The following is a 23,337-nucleotide window of genomic DNA, read 5'->3' as shown; positions in this document are numbered from 1 at the left end:
TAGTTATGTTCTAGGGGTTCTGGGGAGTCAACCACAGCATGTGGGTTAGCAGTGTACACCATCCTTATCATTGTGTCACACCCTTGTTTCTGGCTTTTTTTAAATAAACCCATTCAGTTATCAAATGGATGCAGCTGAGCTTACGGATATCCTTTCAACTGTAATGCGTCAGTATTCAGTATTCTCAGTAACCACTATGAATGAAAACGGACAGCAACATGTGACAGCAAGACTGAGGGACCAGCCTTGCCACGCAACTTCATAAATATGTATTAGGATGAAATTAATGTATAGTGCGTGTGTCCCCATGTAGTAATGTTCACAGGAAATAGGTGCCAAATGAACCAGTCAGATATCAGCATTTGCTTAAAGGGTGAAACACACCCATTTCTATGTTGCTTTCAGTAATCTCTCTCTCTCTTTCTGTTCCTGTGTGTATAGACCCGTAAATGTCAGTTCCAGGCCATTGGCTGGGTAATGTGGTCCCCTGTCACAACGTGACCTTCCAAGGCATGTGCAGAGAACTGAGAGAGACACCGCGTTGTCCCTGCTGTTTGGCACCGCAACGCTTCCCGGAACACACACCTTTCCGAACTGCCCATCTGCCAGCCAAAGCTGTATTTCTTCATCAAAGGGAAAAAAAAAAACACTTTTTCTTTCAGGGGCAGAAATTCAAATTCCAGCTGGCCCTTTAACAAAGCAACCAAATTCCTCCTGACAAAACAAAATGTGATTTAGCAAAGATTTGAAAGACACAAGCTAAGTGAGATCAGGCTTTGAAGAAGTGAAGTGTCCGTAAATGTGCATCATCCCATCGGAAGCATTATGGTTAGGACGGATAGATGTACAATAGGTATGCATATCATTATCGTCACATCAGTCATGACTGCTGCTCTTACAGTAAAGAAGGAAATACACTTTCTCAAGAGAAATACTCTTACATTTCCTAAGTGGCTGTAATGTTGGATGTTTTTAGCTACAGTGGAACAGCTTACAGCTGGATGCTGTATTCTTTGAGACTAATTGCCTGTCACAAGCCATCTGAGTTCTTTTGAGTTATGAACATTGTGGATTGGGCAGCAAGACATCGAGAGATAACTATTTTTATTTATCTATTATTTTGAATCCAGTTTTCTGAAAATGCATCATGTGCCAATGTTCCTTGATGTTGTATTTTATTTAGGTTAGAAGACTACAATTAATTCATTGGGTACTTAGCTACAAATTATTATTATATCTTTAGGTTACATTTATGTTATTTTATTGTATATACTGTATCCCAGCATGGAGCAGTTGTGAATTTAAATTCTGCACAGTAAATCGTAGTCAAATTTTTTAATCCATGGTTAAGGCTTCTTTTTGCTGATGTACTCTGTGATTAATGAGTCTATTCTCCAACTTTTATACCATTATGAAAAAACAAGTTACTAAAGGTTAAAAGGATCCCAGGGTGCGTCTGTGAGGGGGAAAAAAATCCAGAGAAAGTCAGAGAAAGCAAGCATTTATTAATAGTAAGGTACCTTTAATGGATATGTGGTTAGGTTATTGGTACTTTACGTCTTGATTAACACTTACCCTGGGAATAATTTTCATACACTTGACTTTTCCCTTCAAAATGAATTGACAACTGCAATGAGTTATTCCTGTCAAATGATTATTATAAAGAGAACTAACTTCCTTAACACATAAAGAATCAAGACCCCCAAAAAAGAAAAAAAAAAGTTTTGTATTCAGAATGGCCCAGATAAAGTTAATATCATGTTTGTCATTTTGTGCATTGCATGTTACAATATTTATGAGATGAGGTCGATCCCACTTGACATGGGCAAATATTTCACATAGCAGATGCATGTCCTAATGGAGCAAATATTACATACCAGTGCCTGACAGCACCCAGAAAGTGCTGACCATCATCATTCACAGTAAAGCCCCGTGTCATTTTGGACAGGATTAGAAAACATATCTCTTCATCCCAGCAATTAATTGAGGGGGGGGGGGGGGAGGGGGGAGGGAGGGGGACGGAATCACCACTAGCAGCCAGGGAGTCATTTCCCCTCCTTCAGACAGAGGTGGGGACATGTTAAGCTGTAACCTCATACCTACAGCCGTGTGGGGCTCCGCTCTGAGACCAGCCTCCAAGCTGAAAAGCAAACTCCATTGACTCAACATCTTGATTTGATTTCTCCTTTTCTGCTCGGGTGTTTCGGCCGAGCTTCTGCCGACAGCAGCGCACTTAACCGGGAGTATTGGAACTAGGGGAAATGACACCCTCTCACCCCTGCTGTTGGCACATGTCCAGCCTGTTGATTTACATGGGTGAATTCCCCATGGGCCGCTGAGTGGATATAAGACGGAACATGAAGTTCCAGTAATGACAGTCAGCCAATGAGATAAGGACCATCATTTGGCTCTCGGTGAACAGGGACAAGGATCGCAATCGTAGGTAAACTGCTTCCATCTTGCTTTGACAGATAATGTAACAGGGGAAAGGGAAAGCCATGAAAATTTAGTGGGCGTAATTCATTTGGAGTGTCCACACAGATTGCAGAGTAATGGGGTAGGTATCACTGTCTTTGCTAACAGTTCATGCAGACTTGATGAGCTGGAAATGTTGAAGTACACCGAGACCCCGCACTGAATGTTGACTGACTTTTAATTGGGTGGACATATTTTAGTGCAATTTATCAAGACTGCTTTTATTTTTCACAAGCGTGTAATGTATGCAATTCGGTATGTATTGTGTTGTGAAGTGATGCATCCAGTTGCAAATTAATGTTTTGTAGATCACAGCGTATATTTCAGCATAACTTATTGGTGATATTTTTTATGTGTTTGTGTACTTTGTAGTTCAAAAACTAATTGTTACAAAAAGTGAATGGGCGGACAGTTGTGTATATTATGGGTCAGGTCACCATACAACATAAACAACCTACACATTCATAATATGTCTGTAGAAAATAGATACAGGACAAGCACCATCATTACTGCTACTTTTACTATTATGGCTGCTATTTCTGGTGATAATGACAAGGATGGTTAGAGTAGCACTACTACTAATAATAATATTAATACTTCTAATGATAAACTAACTTCCTGCATATTTATTTACTGCAGGCAGTAGTTCATTTTCTGCTCCTTTTATTCAAAAATGGCTATGCGTTTGGTTGCACTTAGTTATAAAAAATGTTTGAATACCCAGTAAGACATTATTCAAACATGCTCATAATCACAAAATGTGATTTCATGCTTGAAGATTTCATGTTGGAAGGCTCCAGAGTTTTCATTTTTATTGGTATGCAGAGGGTTGTCTCAGGTCATGTGTAATTCTTTCCAGTCATGAGCCAGTTGTTGAGAGCACTTAAAACATCACCATCTATAGCAATATTTCACAATGTTAAACAAAAGAAGTATGGAAATGACACATTAATGTGGGTAGTAAGTCACAGGATTTGGCATTTATGTTTGTTCTTGTCATTAAAAACTATATAAAATATTCAAAAGCTAATATCACCCATGCCTTTCAAGGTAGACCATGAAGCACAAATGCATCGAATGGTATCCATAAACTAAGGACATACTGATTACGTTTCTAATTTCTGTATTTTCCCACATATTAGTGCAAGACCTTACTGACTGGGTGAAAATTTTGGAAAAAAATCAAATATGTTTGGCATGTGTTGGATTTTGCTTGGCTTTATGTATGGAGAATTTTGAAATCTCCCCAAAGACCCCCTACAAGAAGTTATGGTGCATAATGGTTGTAAATTCCACTCTACACTTCCTAAAATTGTATCTGGAGTCATACATCATGGACTTTTTATTTTAATTATCTTTGCCCAACAAGCCTGACCTCAAGACTGACCACGCAGTTATTTATTTAGTTAGTTATTTATAACTTCGGAAACAGGCTAATTGCTCGCAACAAAAGTTGGTAAAATGGTTGCTGTTGGTACTAAAACGGAAATACATGCATAAAAAGTATCGTGCCTCTGGTTTTGTTTCCCATTCTTCCCCACTCCAAGGAGGGGAGCTGTTGACTCTGTGCCCATTCCTAACCAACCAACCAGAAGTTTCCTTCAGTATCCTCCTCCGTTAACTGTAAGCAGATGGAAGCTGGCTCTCGTTTGCAAAGGGAGTCATTAAATTAATATGCGCAAAAGGAACATTTTCTCATGTTGGACCCCTCCCAAGAGTAACGCGCACTCTGGAGGTAAATGGACTTTTATTACTGTTTTTGTGGGAGAAAAAAAAGCCCTCAAGAATAAGTGATTTCCTTGAGAAAATGAAAAGTCTCCCAGGCATATGAATTCAGGATTCATGTGCGCAGCCCTCTAACATATGTTTCGATTGAAAGAGTTAGTCTAAGATTTTGCACGTTTTGAGGCTTTTTTCACATCATCTGTCCATGATCCCATTAAGAATCTGGATATCGTCATGCTTTAAGTGACTTTAAGTGACTTTAAGTGACTTGTATGAATACATACAATGATACTAGGTATAGTAAGTCTCATTAGTATGTCATTAAAAACTTTTCTTCAGCATAAGTATGAAGGAACTGAGTGAGCAGTGTTTGCAACTGCTAATACTTATTCTGTGTAGCATGCATTTCACATGCCCATTTAGTGAAGGATTTCAGTTTAAATACCTTGCTAATGGGCCCAACAACATGTCCCTCTCAGAAATCCAACTCTTCTTTTTCTGGCCAGTCCAGTTGTCAAACTTTGCTCTGATGCCATAACTAACAAATCATTTCTCTATTATTTCTGCAGAGTAAGTGAAACTATGGGGGTTCAAGTCGTTACTATGGCGACATTGCTCCTCCATAACCTGTCGTCAGCGATCACATCAACAGCTGCCCCGTCTGTCAATCAGTCGTGCCAAAACGTCTTACCCTCCCAGCACCACAACAAGCTCATCTCCGCCATCTACAGCATCATCTTCATTCTGGGCTTTGTGGGTAACGGGCTTGTCGTGTTGGTGCTGTGCCAGAAGGCCAGCCGCAGGACAGTAGCCAACATTTACATACTGAACCTGGCGCTGTCTGACCTGCTGTTCCTCCTGAGCCTGCCCTTCTGGGCTGTCTACTACTCGTACGACTACAACTGGGTGTTCGGCTCATTCATGTGCAAGCTGTGCGGCAGCCTCCTCACCCTGAACCTGTACGCCAGCATCTTCTTCATCACCTGCATGAGCGTGGACCGCTACCTGGCCATCGTCCACCCGTTCCAGCTGCAGAGCCGGAGGAACCTGTGCCAGGCCCGCCTGTTCAGCTGCGCCGTTTGGGCCGTGGCCTGCCTCGCCACTCTGCCCACCATGATCTTCCGGGGCACTCACTACGTGCAAGAAATGGAGGTGGTGGTCTGCGGCATCCACTACCCGACGCCCGCCTGGGACAAGGGGCTGTCCCTCATGAAGAACATCCTGGGCTTCCTGCTGCCTTTCACTGTCATAGCCACCTGCTACTGCTGCATCGGCAGGCACCTCCTCGGATCCCCAGGGCTGGACAAGACAACCAACAACCTGGACCGGGTCCTGAAAGTGGTAGTGGCTGTGGTGCTGGCCTTCTTCATCTGCTGGTTCCCCTTCCATGTCCTCACGTTTCTGGATGCACTGTTCAGGCTTGGGGTAGCCATCCCCTGCTGGGTGCGGCAGGGGATTGAGGTGTCGCTTCCCTTCATGCTGTGCCTGGGCTTCTCCAACAGTGCTGTTAACCCATTCCTCTACTGCTTTGTGGGAAACCACTTTCGCGAGCAGCTATCCAGTCTCTATGAGGCCCGGGTGTCTAGCCTGTCCCAGAAGAGGGGCTCTATTAGCACCAGGTTGAGCTCTTTCTCCAGAAAGCTCAGTGACTTAAAGGACTTAGGACCCGTGGAGACTCAGGGACAACATACTACCCCCTAGTGGAGAAACTAGAGGAGAACACTCCAATTGTCCCCTTCCCCCCAACTTGTAAACACTGTTATTAGGCAATATTTGTCTAGGTTGGATTGAGAGTTCAACTCAAGGACCTTTAAATCTGATCATTTCAGCGGTACCAAGAAGTGAACCCTAGAAAGAGAAAGAGATTTAACCATTTTTGTTTTGTCACATGTAGGTTGTGAGATCCTGAGTTTGTTTAACATGGGTTTGTCTTTGCCAATACTGTTTTTTTTCCTTCTGGCAATTTCTTTCATGAAAGAATGTGCGTATGTTTGTGTGTGTGTGAGTGTGCATATGTGTGTGTGTGTGTTTGTGTGTGTGTGTGTGTGTGTGTGTGTGTGTGTGCACATGCATTCATCCTCTAGTATACTACCACGAATCTATATTAAACTGCACTTTGAAATGCACAAGAGTTCAACCCATAAAAAGAGACAGACACCTCCTCCTTAAAATATATTATTGAATATCTTTTGTTTATTATCCTCTCTCAGATGTGGTTAATATGTAGTTTATCCTGTTTTCATGATAACATGATAACATATTTAGCTACTGTCTGACAAAGGTTTTAGTGGTCTCTTTCATGAAAAAAAAATCGAATGTGTTTAAAAGCAATGTTTTATGACACAGCAGCTGGCATATGTGCAGGCTACTCCCAGACATTCCAGTAGTTTTTGTGATGGGTCAGAACTCCTCAGCCATGTTTTTTGGGGTCACATCACTATTTCAACAGTGATTACAATTAAATTGTTTTATATATATGTATAAGCAATCTTCAACTTTGAAGAACATGAGATTTCATATATATGTAAGGAAAGAATCCTATTCTATTTGCAGTGGGTGCACAGATTTTGTTAATGATTGAGTATACAGTACAGGCAGATTTGTTTCCCTTTAAACAGCACTTAAGATAAGTGACAGAACAGACCTGCTTTATCTGGACTCAGGAATTCAGGCATTACAAAGTGGTCAGGCATTACCATGTTTTATTTTTGCCCAATGCTGTTTGAAAGAGAGCTGTGTAGAATTAACAGCAAATACTAATAATAATCAAGTACATTTTAGTGTCATTGTGGACAGAAAATATTTGCATGCAATATTTGCATACAACCATAGCTTTGTAACTCCACATGCAGTTCTGCTTGTGCTGCTACTGTCACTGTTATTACATATAAGCTTAACTTATTATGACTGTGAACATTTTGCATGTATTGGTTAAATTAATAAATACCTTTGTATGGCACACTATGAGGCTACATTAAAAAGGGAATGAGAATGAATCTGAATTTTTATGAGTTTTGGACCTCAGTATATCATGAGGTTTAAGAAGTTGGAAAGTTAGATCCAGAACAGCAGTCACATAAATATTATTTTGCTGTCTGGGCATGAAATGGCAGAGTAAATCTTACATTTTAAAAATCTTACAGACATTTCAGGTATGTGGAAGGTTTATGAGGTCTAAAAAGTGGCTTTACTTTCCAAGTTCTTTGATACATGTACACTTCAGCGTAGAGGTGTTAAGTTACATTCTCATTTCCTGCTGGATAACTTTGCCCTGTGGAGAGCTCCACCCATGTTAATTTTGTCCCACAGAGGAACATTTGTTTGTCAAATTCACAGCAGGCCTGCTTTTCAACTACCTGTTTTGATACATATATATGACTCATGCTTAGGTAAAGTGACTTCCCTCAGTGTGAAAAACTGTGACACTCTTCTGGTCTTGTCATTATGAGGCTTTATTCACTGCAGAAGTAATAACGTTTTGTAATTTCCTCGAGGAGAGGAAAAAAACCCTCTCACACCACAGGGTGATGGAAAAGTACTACCTTAAAACATATGCAATCCCACATCCACAAGCAGCACACGTAAATATTTATGGTCTCACTCAAGACACAACAAAGTTGTGCATAGCCTTTGAAATGTGTTCAACTAGCATTTGTGAGGATGTGGTAAAATGCTATAGCTAACTGCATAAGAAATGAGCAGTTTATTATTGTCTGCTCTAACACAAAATGACCTGACCTTGACTGTCGGGTCAGTTTTTATGATAAGTAAGAGCTTTGATATAGTTAATGGATAGCAGTGAAATTGAATACTTAAAATATTCCACTGTCTTTTTAAATTGTAAATTATATATTTACATTGAATACAGTGTTCCTTAGGACAGACACTTCTAGCATATCAAATAAAAGACAAAGTAACATCATAAAAATTGTGCCGTAAAAACATTCCATCTTTAGCTATGAATTAAAGGGACATAAAAAGTAGATGGTGGCATATTATTTCTTCTCAGGTTCTACATTTGTTTTGTTTAGTTTTACTTATTCACTTTCACAAGTTTTTGTCTGTCATGGCAAAGAAATGAAAATTGATGTTTCCTTTTAAACAGTCTGTGCAAGGATTGATTTTTCTTTGACTCTCAGGACAGCATAAGAAAAATAATCAATTAAATATATAAGTAATAATAATCCAAATCACTTTTGAAATGACAATTGACAATTGACCAGCTGACACGGTGGATCTGTAGGACTAGGATACATGGCTCATGGTTCTTCAGACGCACTAGCTCTTTTAGCATAGAGTTAGTCTCTCATCAATTTCTCTAGACTTTGGAAGGGAGTCTGGAATTTTTTTTATTTTAAAGTGTGTGACTCATTGGCTCATGGGAAATTACATAATATGTGCTGATTGAAGGATTTGCTTGATCTGGTTTAAAGAATAGCTGAAGTTGAGTTGGTCCGAAGGGCCTTAACGGCTACAGGCTATTGTTCCAGATGCGTATTTACTGACACTATTAAAAAAAAAAATGTTATATTGATTAAATCTTAGGAATTTAACCTCCATCCACAAGTCCCTCCATTGGTTCGAGAATGTTACTGGATGACCTGAGTTGGAAGAGTAATACTACATACTATATTACATTCCTAGGGGAGTGATTGACTTTTTCCAAGGTTTGGATGTTTACTGGTGTGTTTCTTTATTTAAAGAGATCCTGCTTTCTGCAAGGAATTAAAATTCATTATTTGTTTAACTTTGCAACTGTTTGCCGAAAGTGTCGACCAACCAGCTAATTGAAAAGGTCAGTTACAAAGCTGACTTCAATAACTGACTTCATTCAGCTCCACCACCTGGTGGCAAAAATGAGTTTATGCCAATACATTACTCATCCCTCCATCCATCAGTTCATATCTTGCAGGCTTCCCAGTACAAATTGTTGTTTGCTGAAGCATAAATAGTTCATGAATTGATCTCTTCAAATGTATCACATGCATTTAGTCAGTGATACTGTCCATGTTTTTGTTATATCATTCTTTTGGTTGTATATTGCCTATTATATTTTGTCTTGTGTATTATTATTTTGTGTTAGTACTCAATTGTTATTAAATCTAATGATTTTATGCTATCTGCTTTTCTTGTACTGTGCAATAGCTAACTTACATTTTATATAATGCTGTACGTACTCTGAATGTGGTGGTCCACAGATAAAGTTTATAGTAACATTTTATATATAATGAAATAAATGTTTATGTGGATGGTTTTGTGAAATTCTATGTGCCTTTTTACAATTAAACTAAAAGTTCATTCTGACATGTTAAGGGCAGAGGACCACAAGATTTGTGATGAAACGTTCATGTCTTTTACCCTGAGTGAGAGCACCACCTGGTGGTGGAACACTTCCTCTCCCTCTGGAGGCTCAGATGGGCAGTTCTGCAGTAAAGGTACTTTCTCCATTATATGTCTTATGTGTGGCACGTTCTTTATGTCTCTGGTAACAAACATGATAATGAAGTGACTTTATGGAATGCATTCACATGGTTAATAGAGATATACCAATACCTGAAACCTGAAATCTAAAGTTTCTTCATCAAAATGCGTACCCCAATAGTGACTTCCCACTTGTTACGTGCTTTTGTCAAAAAGGTTATTTACAGTCTGTGTGTTGGTACTTCATAATTTTGTAGCAATATTTTCTAATTAGAAACTAATTTTTAGGCTGCATTCCCGAGTTGACCAGTAATCCATCAGACTCTCATTTTTGGAGTCAGAGAAGACAGCCCTGGTGTTAATAGCTTTCCAAACTGAGATGAGCAGTTGAGATGAGGTGGTTCAAAACCAACCCTGAAATAAATCCTTGATGAAGGGGAAACTGATTGTCACTTCATAAGGGAGCATGGAAATAACATCCCAGACACCACAAAAAATGTATGTGTCAGACCAGCCTCCCAAACATGCATGGGCAATTTTGCTGCTAACTGACCTGCTGATCAGCTACATTAAACCACAGAAGAGGTATTGCTGAGTCGCTCCAGGCCCTGCAAGGACAGAAAGGAGTGGTCAACATTGGACTTGACCCTCCATTATAATAGTGCAGATTGACAGGTCTCTAGTATCTGTACATGGAGGTCCTCACATCACAACACACTTAAAGCAGGAATCTTATCTGTCGGCATAGACAATATAAGTGCTTTTGTCTTCCATTCACCAAAATTTTCATTTCTACTGATCTACTCAAATAAGGATATCTTCTTTTTTTTCAACAAAAAATCATTTGTTGCCCTCTGAATACTTTTCCCTGGGTAACTTTCCCTCCCCACCTTTCTCTATACCACCAACAGAGGGAGACAAAGACCTGCCAACCTGGTTCAAATTTGCACAGTTACTTTCGGATGGGTTTAATTTTTCTTCAGTAATCACACAGTACTTTCAGGTCCTCCCCTAGGTTATTGATTGATCAAATACACAGCTTTCAGCCACAGCAACCTAATGCGGGCTCAGGCTTGAAGATTGACACACAGTGCTGTCCTGTTTGTGCAGCCTAGCACCTGCCAGTCTCACAGTGTTGGGAGAGATTTTTATTCTCTCTGACCTGTGTTATTAGAGGGTGCAGATGTTAGTAGTCACTTGTTATATTGCCATTGTAATGGCTGTAATTGGCTGGGTCCAAAAAGGACACTGAAGCCAGTAACCCTTGGATATTGTTTAAAGTGCCCAAGGGTCAATTCTGCCAGCTCTCCAGATTGTGAGGAGAAGCCTATAGCATTTTCAGGGTAAAAGACAGGGAGCTTCCAAACCTTTGGACTGAAGCAAGACCAATAAATCACAGAGCTTGCTTCTATATGTGTCCTTTAGTAATGCTAAATAAGCTAGCGAAGATAAGAGACAGAGACAAACAGAGCTACATACCACTCAACCATCATGAATATAGATTAAATTGTGTTATGAACAGGTAGAATGGCTGTTATCATTTGTTGGATGAACCACAGATTTGACTCTAATAAAGACTGTTGAGTGAAATCCATACGTAAAGTATGGTATGTTCTAAACAGACACCTGGGACGTTTCTTTCTCATAATAATAACTAGCTTACCTTACAGTTATCATACATACATATCAAATACGGTCTAAAGACTAATTTTAAGTTTACTGGAAAAAGTCAGTGAGTACTTGAAAATGAACCGGGGGTAAGTGTTCATATGTATATATACCAAATAGACATGAAGTCAATGTGTTAAATTATAACAGCTTGCTACATCTGACCAAATAATGTCTCTGTGCATTTGGATTATTTTTGAATATAACCACCTTTCTCCCCCCTGAAGAAACTGATTGGGTTAAATAAATGTAGATTTAGGTGACAATTCACCAAAACATAGCTTTTTTTCTTCTTATGCATTGTTGTGGAAATATGGGCTTTTGATGTCATTTCCTGCCCTGGCATTGTCTAACTTCCTCCGCACAGGCGTGCATATATTTGGTGGCTTCCCTGACATTTCAAGTGAGCGAGTTTGCCACAGAGAGCAGCACGATGGAGTCGGTGTCTGTGTACCATGGAGCCATCAGCAAGGAGACCGGAGAGAGGCTCCTTGGCGACGCAGGAAGGGATGGCAGCTATCTCATCAGGAACAGTGAGTCAAAGCCTGGTGTCTACTGCCTTTGCGTTCTGTAAGTACCAGCCCTAGTTATGAGCAACTGATGCTGTGATATGTAATGTGATTAGAAACCTAACAAAATATCACAAGCATTTCGAACACACTTGTACAGCTAAAATGCATGCTGTGAGCAGTATATGCACAATGGCCCTACATACAGCATCTGTCTAGGAATTATTTTGAAATAGTTTATTTTTGTTTACTTTAAATGAACTACTGAATAAATAAAGGAATAAAAGGAAATAGTATTTACTATATGTAATAAATGCTAATTACCATAATGTTCCTGCTATAAAAAAATCAACATTTAAATATATGATTTTTTAAAGCAACATGAGCGATCTAACAGATTTTGAAAGAGCTCAAATAGTTGGTCCCTGAATTTCAGGCCAAGTTATTAAATGCGCAAAGGGGAAAGGTGTAAAAAATCATGACAGCCTACACAAAACAACAAAAAACTGTATGACGAATGAAGAAAAATGGTTGCAAGTTGAAGCTCAGCAATATATGAACTCTTAACAGGATGGTTCCCAATACCCACAAAAACAGCAGCCTCAAAAATGACAACAAAACTGAATCTACACCTCCATGACCCAGTCTCTGTGGTGCATCATAAAGCTAATATATTGGACAGACTGCTAGATTGTCATACAGAAACCAATTGTAACCATGACTAAGGTGCAGCAATGTATAACATGATGTAATGAGCACAAAACCTGGACTTCTCAGCAGTGGAAGAGAGTTGTATAGTCTGATAAATTATTTTTTACTCTTTTTCCTACATCTGGAGGGATTTGTGGTTGGAGAAGCTTTCAACCCACATTGCCTGTTGCAAACTGTAAAACCTGGTTCTGTATCTCTTAAGGTATAGGCAGTCATTTCATGGGAGCTACTAGTACTCTTCATGGTAATATTTCAGCCAAGGAATACAAAGTGCACCCTATGGTGCAAACACTGTTTCCTAAAGATGTTCCATTAATCCATAATGCTAATGCCCTCATACACCATACACACTGCTAAATAAATTCAAGAGTGGTTGCATGAACACCTTCCCTGTGTAGACTGTGTAGTTATAGCAATTAGTTAAGAAATTAGTTAATTATTGCAGACACCAGACTGCATGTTTATTTAGTAAAATATTTCTCATGTTATCTTGCGACTATTACTTGCTAGGTCCTGTCAGTTACCTAGCTAACAGCTTTGACTTCACCTGATAACAGTTTTCTAGGTGGATTCTGACATCTGTTGCTAAAAATAAATCCAGCTCAAAGGAAGACTGCCCATTACAAAAAAATCAAGTAAACTAGCTTGATCATTCTTACCATTTTTACAACACCTCCAAGAAATTTCACATGCTCAACAAACTGTTTACTACTCTAATGGATTACTAATGGATGTCCTGCATCCTGATCCTAAACATCTTCTCAAGTGTCTTCCCCAGTATTTGTTTTTTCATCGTTTGTTATTAAATACCTCCTCAGTATTTTACTTGACCCCAGCAGCAGTATGCCATACATGTCTTTGTTTTAGTTACTTGAGGCCATAAATGATCAACATAACATATAGTAGATAAATACTTCTGGAACAAAAATGTCACATTCTTTCTCATTTCTACCCAAAACTGCTGCCTCTCTGGTGACAGATAGCTTCTTCTGCCTCAATAATACGTGTTTCATTTGTGTCACACAGGTGTGAGGCGGGGGCAGGATGGAAATATATGCTTGATTCTTTTGATGAGCAAACGAAAGGAAACCACATAACCACTCACGTTGCGAAAACACCCATAAGGATAAAGTGCCAAACATCTCATTTTTTGTAAAACGAAATTCTAAAGCATTATTAGTGTAATTGCGCAATCATTATTTGCTGTCATTGACACACCTACGACAATAAGACCAATGCAATAAATATGCACTCTTAGCAGTATTACATATCTGAATGTAATGATAATAATAAAATACATCAGGACCCACACACAGTGAAGATCATACTCTAGGTCTGATCGTATCTCAGGGACTAGATACTGTAAATTAATGTACTAAATACGGACCTGACTAGAACAGTGACGAGGCACCATCTGAACTCTACAGCTTCAGCCAAGCTTTCAGATTACATGACTAGGCCTGACTATGTTGCAGAGTCTCCAAATTGGTCCTTAACAAAAGAGCTGGTGGATGATTTCAACAGGTGTGTGAAAGCAACTCTAGACATTGTCAATCCAGATAAAACTAGAAGGTTTTCTGTCAAGCATAGAACACCATAGAAAAATTATTTGTAAGTTAAAATGTAATTATAAAGCAAAATGAAAACAGAGAACTATAAACCTACAGGTACATTATTAGATCTTTAAAGAGACTGTTTACTAGTTACAATAAAGACATTAGATAATCATTACAATAAAGCCAACAATTCCAGACTTCTATTTTCTACTATCGTCAGATACAGCTCGGTCATCTCAGTTTAGATATGAAGCATTTCTGAATTCCTTTCAATGAAAAAAATGAGAGGATTAGGTCAGAAATGGCATGCATCGGCAGTCATGACAACATGACTGCTATCCAGTATACAGCGAAATTGAACAGTTTTCTTCCAAGTGATGCAGAGAACGACCTTTAAAAACCCACAAATGATATCGGCAAGCTGTTCATTACCTCCTAATCCAACCAAATTTTGTAAGGAAGTGTTTGGCAGCCTATCATCCAGTGTCCTAAAAATTTTAAACAGTTCCCTGTCCACAGGGATCTTTCCCACTAGCCTAAAACCTGCTGTTATAAAGCCATTACTCAAAAAGACCAACCTAGATATCTCATTATTAAGCAAATTTAGAATTATTTCTAACCTAAAGTAAAAGTACTCAATATACTATAATATACTATACTAGAAAGACTATACTTGGTACAATCTTTAGACAGCTTTGTCAATACCTTTGTGACATCAAACCTTGAGAAGTTTCAATCTGGTTTCCTGACTGAAAGTGGTTAATTTCAAAGTGGTTAATTTACTGTGTTAAATGCAGATGCTGATCATCTATGTGCATGTCCGTATCCAGCTATGAGCTCACCGAGGTGCGGACCTCGGTAATTTTTTTAGAGCTGAAGATAAAATTTGAAGCTAAATACGACTGGATAAAAAAATCAGTGGTCGAGAACTTCTCCTCCGAGACAAGTGCATGCTTAATTCAGTTTAGAATTGTTATTTAGTGTCCGCTGTGTGTGAGAGTTGTGAGAGAGGGTAAGAGCGCCGATCCTTGCATCATCAGCACTTTCACTGACAGCAGCAATTGGAATTTACTCACGTTGGCAGCAGCAGGTGGCTTGTGTGTGAACTGGCAGCATACCGTTTGGTAAGACAAAGCAATGATCGTTATACCATTATCTGTAAGAAGCATTCAAAACAGTAACCTGGTACAGCGTCTGGAGTAAAAGCAATTGTATGAAACATGTTAAATATGCGTACTCTGACCATGATGAAGGCTAGGCTATTTCTTTCATATTAGTAGGCTAGCTAACATTTCACACAACACCATTGATTAAAAAAAAGCTTATGTAGGCGATGGTATCAATAATAGTAGGCCTACAAAGTATTTCGAAGCCAAATTTGGAAATGAATATAAGTGTATAATGATGTTAGCTTGTAATGGTATTACTCTCAAGCATCTTTTATTTTTACAGCTGGCTTCTATGTATGTAATGTTTATATGTGTAATTTTGTGTAAACACCCCCCCCCCCCCCCCGACATTTTTCAAACCCCGGTTATGGCCATGTCTATGTGTGCTGATCTTTTAGACAATGGACCACATAATACCACTACAATGCTTCAAAAACAGAGTTTGATGCGTGAAACAGTCTTAAGATAATTTGAATCATATCTTGCTGATAGAAAAAAATGTTTGTTACTCTTTGGGTGATTCAGAGACAGCTAGCGTTATGATATTGGTGATGTTGTTCATAGTAATGGTGTGTCCTTCTGTAGTTATGCTGATGATACTCCGCTGTGTCTGTTATGCCTGGGGAAAGGTCTCTAGCCACAGGCAAATTATTGCAAAGTAAATGTCTGTTAGACATAAACATATCAATGTCACAGAATGTCTTGCAATTTAATGGAAGCAAAACAGCACTTTCTGCTTTTTTACTGTATGAAAGGTGCTATAAAAATAAATACATAAATATAGATACACTATATTGACAAAGGTGTTCGGACGCCTGACCATTACATTGTAATGACATTGTATTCAAATACATATACTTTAATATGGAGTTGGTCCCCCTTTTGCAGCTATAACAGCTTCCACTCTTCTTGGGAGGCTTTCCACAACATTTCGGAGTGTTTCTGTGGGCATTTGTGCCCATTCATTCTGTAGAGCATTTATGAGGTCAGGCACTGATGTTGGATGAGAAGGCCTGGCTCGCAATCTCCGTTCCAGTTCATCCCAAAGGTGCTCGATGGGGTTGAGGTCAGGGCTCTGTGCGGGCCAGTCAAGTTCTTCCACACCGAACTCATCAAACCATGTCTTTATAGTCCTTGCTTTGTGCACTGGGGCACAGTCATGTTGGAATAGAAAAGGGCCTTCCCCAAACTGTTGCCACAAAGTTGGAAGTATAGCATTGTCCAAAATGTCTTGGTATGCTAAACCATTAAGATTGCCCTTCACTGAGATAAGGGACCTAGCCCTGAAAAACAGGTGTGGCCAAAAACTTTTATCCATATAGTGTACTACTAATAGCACAGTTAATATTGTGATCAGCATTACTGCATAGATTCCAGCTGCGCTTTCTTGATATCATTATACAAAGTTACTTTGTGCAAATGTTCACTTTCTACTGGGTTCTGTTACTGTTTATTAATGATTTTATTAATAAATTATTTTAATATTTACTATATTACAAAATAGTAATAATAAAATTATAACACTTGTAAAATCAAAAGGCATAAATTACATTTTGAGCTTTTTTAATCACTACATTGTTCAGATATAAGCACACTGTGACATAAAAAAGTGCATCGAAGGTATGCTGAATTTCTAGAATGGCAGTGGCAGTGGCCTCACTGGTTGAAGCAAACTTACAATAAGACCATAACCTACACAATCCTTAAAACAGAGTAAAACAGGGGAAATTTCTGATTGTGACTATCTGTAGCGAAGGGCGAGAGCAGTCACCCCACCGGGCGGGGTGACTGCTCTCGCCCTTTGCTACACTATCCTAGAACGATCACAACAAATGTCTATGGGAAGAAATTTTCAATATACCATTTAAACAACATAAAATGAGTGCCTTGTTGAACGGGACATCTGAAAGACCCCCCTGCGTGTGACTCAGGTCCTTGACACAGTGATGCGTTTGTTTGCATGGACAGGTCCAAGGGCTATGTGTACACGTACAGACTGCATCAGACTGATGGCGGGTCATGGACTGCAGAGGTGAGTGATAACCATGTGACTGAAGTATTTTTTTTTCCTTTCTTGCATGGTGCAGTACATGAGCAGCCTTGCATGTATTCCAGTCTCCAGGCATTCCTGCACTGACTGCAAAGGCATATAATAACCTTTTATGAATTTGAATGTGAATCTTCTATCTGGCCTACCATGCCACTTTGCATATGCAATATTTTGAGAAACATTCTGAAGTTTAGCTAAATGCTTTTAAGGTAAAGTTTTTTTTTTTGCCAAGGAATAATGCAACCTTCTTGAATGTTAATGGAGAGCATGAACAAAGAAGAGACAAGCCAAATGCAAATTGGCAAGGAACTTATGACTGAGGTGACACTTCATATACTGGTAACCCAGTGTGATTAAACAGGAGCTGCACAAAGGCATTGTAGACTACACAGTACCAAATAATATGGAGACATTTGAAAATAAATTAATGTGAGTCAAAGTATTAATTTATGCTTGAAAGAATTGTTAAGGACATTCACAGTGGCATAGTAGGCCATATAGAACTAACAATGACACTCATAACTAAGGAATTTCTTCTTATTATTATTTACTAAAGGGCTGCATTAAAATGCCATACATTGTAATGGCTAAGGCCGTTTAAACAGCAGAAGAACATAAGGCTCCAACATATCCATTCACCCTGCCTTTAATCAATAGCTTATACCTGTGCTGGTGTGAATATTGTAAAAGGACTGCATTGTCCAAATTCTTGTAGCTCAGTCTTCACTTTCAGTCAATACAAGTGTGTGTTTGTAAAAAAATGAAAACCAAACAAAAAAAATTCCAAAAAACACATTAGAAACAAAGCAGAGTTAAAGCCAACACTCTAGTCTGTGTGAAGTTTTTGCACTTACAGCACACACATACACTATGCGCATATGTCAAAGCCTTTGTTTTTGCTCAGACAGTTTCATGTGGAAATGACCAAAGACTTGCTGGACTAAACTTGCGCATGTTGTGTTTTGGTCTCAGACAGCCCCTGGGGTCGATCAGCGACTGTTTCGGAAGATAAAGAACTTGATTGCAGCCTACCAGAAACCAGACCAAGGCATCGCAATGCCCCTCCTGTACCCTGTGCACGCTCAGAACAACTGCACCAGAACGGCTAAAGAACGCAGAGATGGCCCGCATTGAACAGAAGCCTTGAGACTAACATGAAACTACTTCAAAAACAAAACAACAAATTGTTTCACTAGTAATAGGTAACATGGTAATCTTATACAATTTGTATTTACAGAATTCAGGAGAGTTAATCTTTAATTGCAGTTACAGAATTCTTTGTCTTTTTTTCCTTTTTATCATATCAATAATGACTCATCAGTATCCCTATCCTTTCACTTCATGCTTATTAGAGCAACTACATGACATGTACTTCTTAGGTATTAGGTATTAGGTATATCTTTAGGTATAACACTCCAGTTATATATCATTCTATTATTTTAACCAAGTTTGTAAAATTAAGTAATCTGTTTTAATTGTCCTGAGATTAATGCAAAATTCAAAATATCAAATAATATAAATGTTAAGAAAAAACAGCATACAGAATCTAAGTTACATTGGAAGTTTTGAATTTTTTACAAATACTTCCTTAATACAAAACAATATCTAAACAATCACTAAATATAATTCACATTTTTCAGCAATGTTAGTAATATTACACCATTCAATGGCATTGAAAGGTGTAATACATAGCATTCAAAATATTACCTAATGTTTCTAACCATTAAATCTTACATTTATTTTGATTACCAACATTGATAGTGTGTATATCAATTAACATTTGTATGCATTCAGAGCAAAGAAAAAATTTTGTACTGTTAACTAAATATTTAAAACAAGGTTAATCCTCGATTTTTATATTAAAGAAAATGCTGTATAATTTAATGCCATCATATAATTGTCTGAAAAACAAAAACAATTGTAAACTCAAATATAGAAACTTGCATTTTTTTTCTTTGTAATCAATACAAAACTGTGAATTTTGATGTTATAATTTGTTGCTCAGGTTATGTATACGCATCATATGAATAACATATGTCATGGCTTGTCAAAGACTCAACAGCAAAATTGGTCTGCACCTCAGATATTACAGTTTCATTGCTCACATTCTCACCAAATAATAGTAATGACGATTACCACAGCAACAATATCATCTGAGTAATTCAAGTAATTGAATTGTACACTGTTGTGCACATGCAATTTTGGAAGAGTGAGACATTTCGATTCAGATCATATTGATTTCATTAAAATATATTTTACAGTTTCATGTATGTTGTATTAGCTGGAATAAAATCTGGCCTGGTTTCTTTTTTAAGATCCTTCTTGTCTGTTCCATCAGAGAGAGGAAAAAGCATGTTGGGTTTCAGACATTGATCCTTTGCAACTTGCCCTCATTCACAGTTTTCTTCCTGCTCAGCAGTTTCCTTTTATCACCGAAGGAACAGAAAACAAACACACATATTTGTCAGAGGTTAAAATTAGCACATTATATTGTCAGCATTTGATATACACTACATATTTTTTCTTACCAAAAACACAGCTATCTATCTCAAAACTATTCTTGAATTAAAGTATATTATCGATTAAATCATGGAGTCATAATTAGAGAATAATTAGAGAAACCTGATGATAAAACCCTTATACAGCTTTTCTGGTTTGTCGGCTGGGCTCGGCTCGTCGAAAGGACTGACAGCCCCACCCCCCATGCCCCACACACACACACACACACCTACACACATGAACACACAGGTAAAGGATTTCATTCCAGTCAAAATGAACCTTCCCTACAAAGTTGTGGACCTTGCTCTTTGCATATGCTATTTGTCGCTTTTAATTTGCATAATTTCATATCTCTGTTTCTCTATTATATATTCATGTCATTTTTTTTTTTTCCGATCATACCTTGTATTGAAGGTCAAACATGACGCTGCCTTTAGCTCAGTTAATGGTAAATGGGGCTTTGCCATGCACCACATCTAAATACCACAGCCACAATAGGAAAGAAAACAGACAACAAGGGGGGCTGAATTTGCACATTTATTTTTTCAAAAGTTTAAAGTTGAAAGTACTTTCTCTTACTGAAACTCTCACACTCCATATATTAGCTTTTTTTTTCTATATACCTATATACAGCCAGGTTTCATGTGGCAGACATGTGCCACTGGATTGAAGTTCTGAGCAGAAAATGCAGTCAGGAGATTTCAGTGCAGCCTTCCTCTGCACACGGCTCACAGGCCAGCCACAGGAAGAGCACCTTGTCGCCTAGCAACTGTGCTTTCAGTGTGCTTCCCCTCACTGATACTAGGAGACACAATCATATGTGAAAAATAAATATATGGAAAAGGTACTCCAAAGTCCACATACAGTTATTCTGCATTTGAGGTACATTTCTTTTCATCAAATACTTCCAGGCCATCCTCTCCACTTACATAGATGATTTAAACAAACAAGAGCACTTGCAAATGCTTACAATTACCAGTGACCTGCAAGAAGAAGATGCACACGTGTGCGTGAGCATGTGCACGTATGTGTATGTGCATATGTGTGTGTGTGTGTGTTGAGCTGAGCTTTGTGGAAACAGATAAATGTAATGGTATGATAATCGTAATGTAGAGTGTGGAGGAGGAGCAATTTTAGCAATTATAAAGAAAGCAGCAAAAGGCAGAGCCTTTGTCACAGTGCTGTCTGTTTTAAGTGAGTGGAACTGGGCGAGGGTGTTACATTTTCGAGGCAAGACTGCCAAATCAATATTTTAATCAGTAGAAATGGAATGAATAAATACAGGGTTAAAATAAATTATGAGCAACACCAATATTATCAGAATGTAGTGTTATATGAGTCATGTATACTATCTGCACGGCTGATGTACCATCTTTCTCTCTCTCCTCTAAAAATGAATAAATAATTACATGTGTGTAACAACTGTAAATATTTGTGAGCTATATTAGAACATCTGGAAGGGAGAACAACTGCGCAGAGGTCACTGTGGTAAGCCACATGTCCAAACCGGCTCTGACATTTCTGCCATCCTTAATGCTTAGATGCTCTGTGTGTGTGTAGCTCTGAGAGGGTTTATTCAAGTTTGCTTTTTACCACCACAGTGCACGACCAGTGATCTAGTGCCTTTGGGGCAACATTCAATTATGCTGTGAAAACTCTCATTTCAAATCAGACACTCAGTGTGATGTTCCTGGGGACGAGGGCAGCTAGAACCCTATTCCACTCCAGGTAAATGAAGGCAGTGAAATATAAGAAGGACAGGTGTCTGAGAGCTGGGGTCCGAGGAGGGGTGCTGAAGAGAGGAAATGTCGCAGCGTTCCCAGTTAGGAGCTACTTCTCTCTCAGTCCCTCCTCTTAAAATCTACTGCTCTTCCTCTCCTGTCCTCTCTGTAGACCTGAGGTGCCAGACTCAGGTCCTGAAAGGCCAGTGCGTACATTGATTATCTCCATCCTTTGCTCTTAAGGTCTAAATTAATCAAACCATTTACTTTTCTTTGCATTTTTATTTGGTTGTTTATGCATTTATGTAATAAAATGATCACAGCTGTGCATTTCGCACGTGACCTATATTTTTGGAATGACTACAGCTGGACATTTCACATGTGCCCTATATTTTTGGAAATGTGTCTGCGTGTACTGCAAATTAAGCAGTTAGTTGAATTTAGACAGGACAATTGCTTTGGCCAAAAAACAGCATAAACACCTTCCTTCCAGGAGTTGAGTCTGACACCCTGACTATAGAACCCAGCCATTGATATTCCAGATGCATTCCCAGAGAGCAATCAAGGCTCAACATTTAGCCCTTGAAAATCAAGGCTATAGAAATGCCACAGCTTGCTATGACTTTCATGGATGCTGATTCACCAATAATCATGTTCTCTGCTGATCACATTGATTTGTAACAGCAGGGAATCCACCTGTTTGCCCATGAGAGAGTAAGACTCTATGACCATAAATATATAAATGGTACTGGCTTTTTATACATTGAATTAATTGTTGGCCAAGGCTAACGAGACACAAGTCAACACGTACATCATCACTGGGCGGCTGCATGGCTGAAATGACTAAAGAATATAGCTATGAGTAACAGACATCAACAGAAGTTCCTTCTGAGAGTGAATTTCTTTTAAGAAGGGAAACATCAAGAATGTTTCACTGTTTTTGATAATCTACAAACACTTCTTTGAGTCCCCCCCCAACATTTCACCATAACACCTCCACGTCTGGGCAAAAGACTTTGCCATCAGTGGCTCAGGAAAAAAAAAAAAAAAATCTATTCCACTGTTCATAGCTAATTCATAAATAAAAAGGCACAAGCTTCACCCAAATTCTGCATTATATTTCAATAATGCACACAATACTATCTTCACTGTAACATGTTAAGTAATTTATAGAAAAGTAAACTATCTTCTTAATGAATATTTTTTCATATCATTTTTACTCTTGGCAAAAACATAACTGCATCTATTGACAGTATTGACACATAATAATGGGTGACAACGTAATACCAATTTTTGCACTTGCTGTTGTTAAAGAACTCTCTATTTACAATTTCTTGTATCTGTACACACTCAGATCCATTGTACAATCATAACAAACACACGAGAGGCAGAAAAATACTTAAGATTCAAGGTCAGGGGTTTCTCACAATTATTTAAGAATAATTAAGAATAGTGTGAATTGACAAAGGCCTCTCTTTCAATTACCAAAAGATAAACTTGATTGTTTGAGGTGCACTGTATATGAACTCAAAAGGTAGCACTGAAGCCACCGCTATTTGTGTAACATCAATATAACATTGACCCTAACATCTGTTTCTTTGTTTTCCACATCTCCATCATGTTTAGATTATAGTGTCTTTCAGAATTACTGGATACTATACACTGAAGGAAAGAGATCATCTCAATGTAAAAAAGCTAAGCCACTTGGAAACAAAACCGCTTTGTAATAAGAGAACAAATCACAAGCTTGACAGCATGTGCCATACTATGAAAAAGAAACAAACAGAACAATAATAAAATACCATCATTTGTCACGATTAAAGGCAGGTGGAA

The 23,337-nt window shown here is 38.5% G+C and overlaps 2 protein-coding genes across 5 annotated transcripts; both read left to right on the top strand.

Annotated features, from left to right (window-relative positions):
* Positions 1 to 2,123: 2,123 nt before the first annotated feature.
* On the top strand, positions 2,124 to 5,939 carry LOC118791543 (type-2 angiotensin II receptor-like). 4 transcript variants are annotated; one of them, XM_036548935.1, is made up of 2 exons: positions 2,124 to 2,439; positions 4,770 to 5,939. In XM_036548935.1, exon 2 carries the CDS (start codon positions 4,783 to 4,785, stop codon positions 5,899 to 5,901), a length of 1,119 nt encoding a protein of 372 aa, XP_036404828.1. In that variant the 5' UTR covers positions 2,124 to 2,439; positions 4,770 to 4,782; the 3' UTR covers positions 5,902 to 5,939. The 4 variants fall into 4 exon arrangements, with proteins under 4 accessions (XP_036404828.1, XP_036404826.1, XP_036404825.1 ...); XM_036548933.1 differs by having other exon boundaries at positions 2,124 to 2,443; XM_036548932.1 differs by lacking the exon at positions 2,124 to 2,439 and adding an exon at positions 2,486 to 2,557.
* A 5,783-nt stretch (positions 5,940 to 11,722) lies between these two features.
* LOC118791228 (SH2 domain-containing protein 1A-like) lies at positions 11,723 to 18,418 on the top strand. The gene is made up of 3 exons (XM_036548524.1): positions 11,723 to 11,859; positions 17,203 to 17,266; positions 18,257 to 18,418. Exons 1-3 carry the CDS (start codon positions 11,723 to 11,725, stop codon positions 18,416 to 18,418), a joined length of 363 nt encoding a protein of 120 aa, XP_036404417.1.
* Positions 18,419 to 23,337: the final 4,919 nt, after the last annotated feature.

Source organism: Megalops cyprinoides, chromosome 16 (genome assembly GCF_013368585.1).
Source record: "Megalops cyprinoides isolate fMegCyp1 chromosome 16, fMegCyp1.pri, whole genome shotgun sequence".
NCBI lineage: Eukaryota > Metazoa > Chordata > Actinopteri > Elopiformes > Megalopidae > Megalops > Megalops cyprinoides.
The sequence above is the reverse complement of the archived record's forward strand: the minus strand, read 5'-3'. Positions and strand labels throughout refer to the sequence as shown.

Excerpts from the sequence above, each read along its gene's own strand:
- LOC118791228 (XM_036548524.1), top strand. The coding sequence starts at position 11,723 with ATGGAGTCGGTGTCTGTGTACCATGGAGCCATCAGCAAGGAGACCGGA. Across the intron at positions 11,860-17,202 it reads GTCTACTGCCTTTGCGTTCT|GTCCAAGGGCTATGTGTACA; the intron begins GTAAGTACCAGC and ends TTGCATGGACAG. Across the intron at positions 17,267-18,256 it reads GCGGGTCATGGACTGCAGAG|ACAGCCCCTGGGGTCGATCA; the intron begins GTGAGTGATAAC and ends TTTTGGTCTCAG.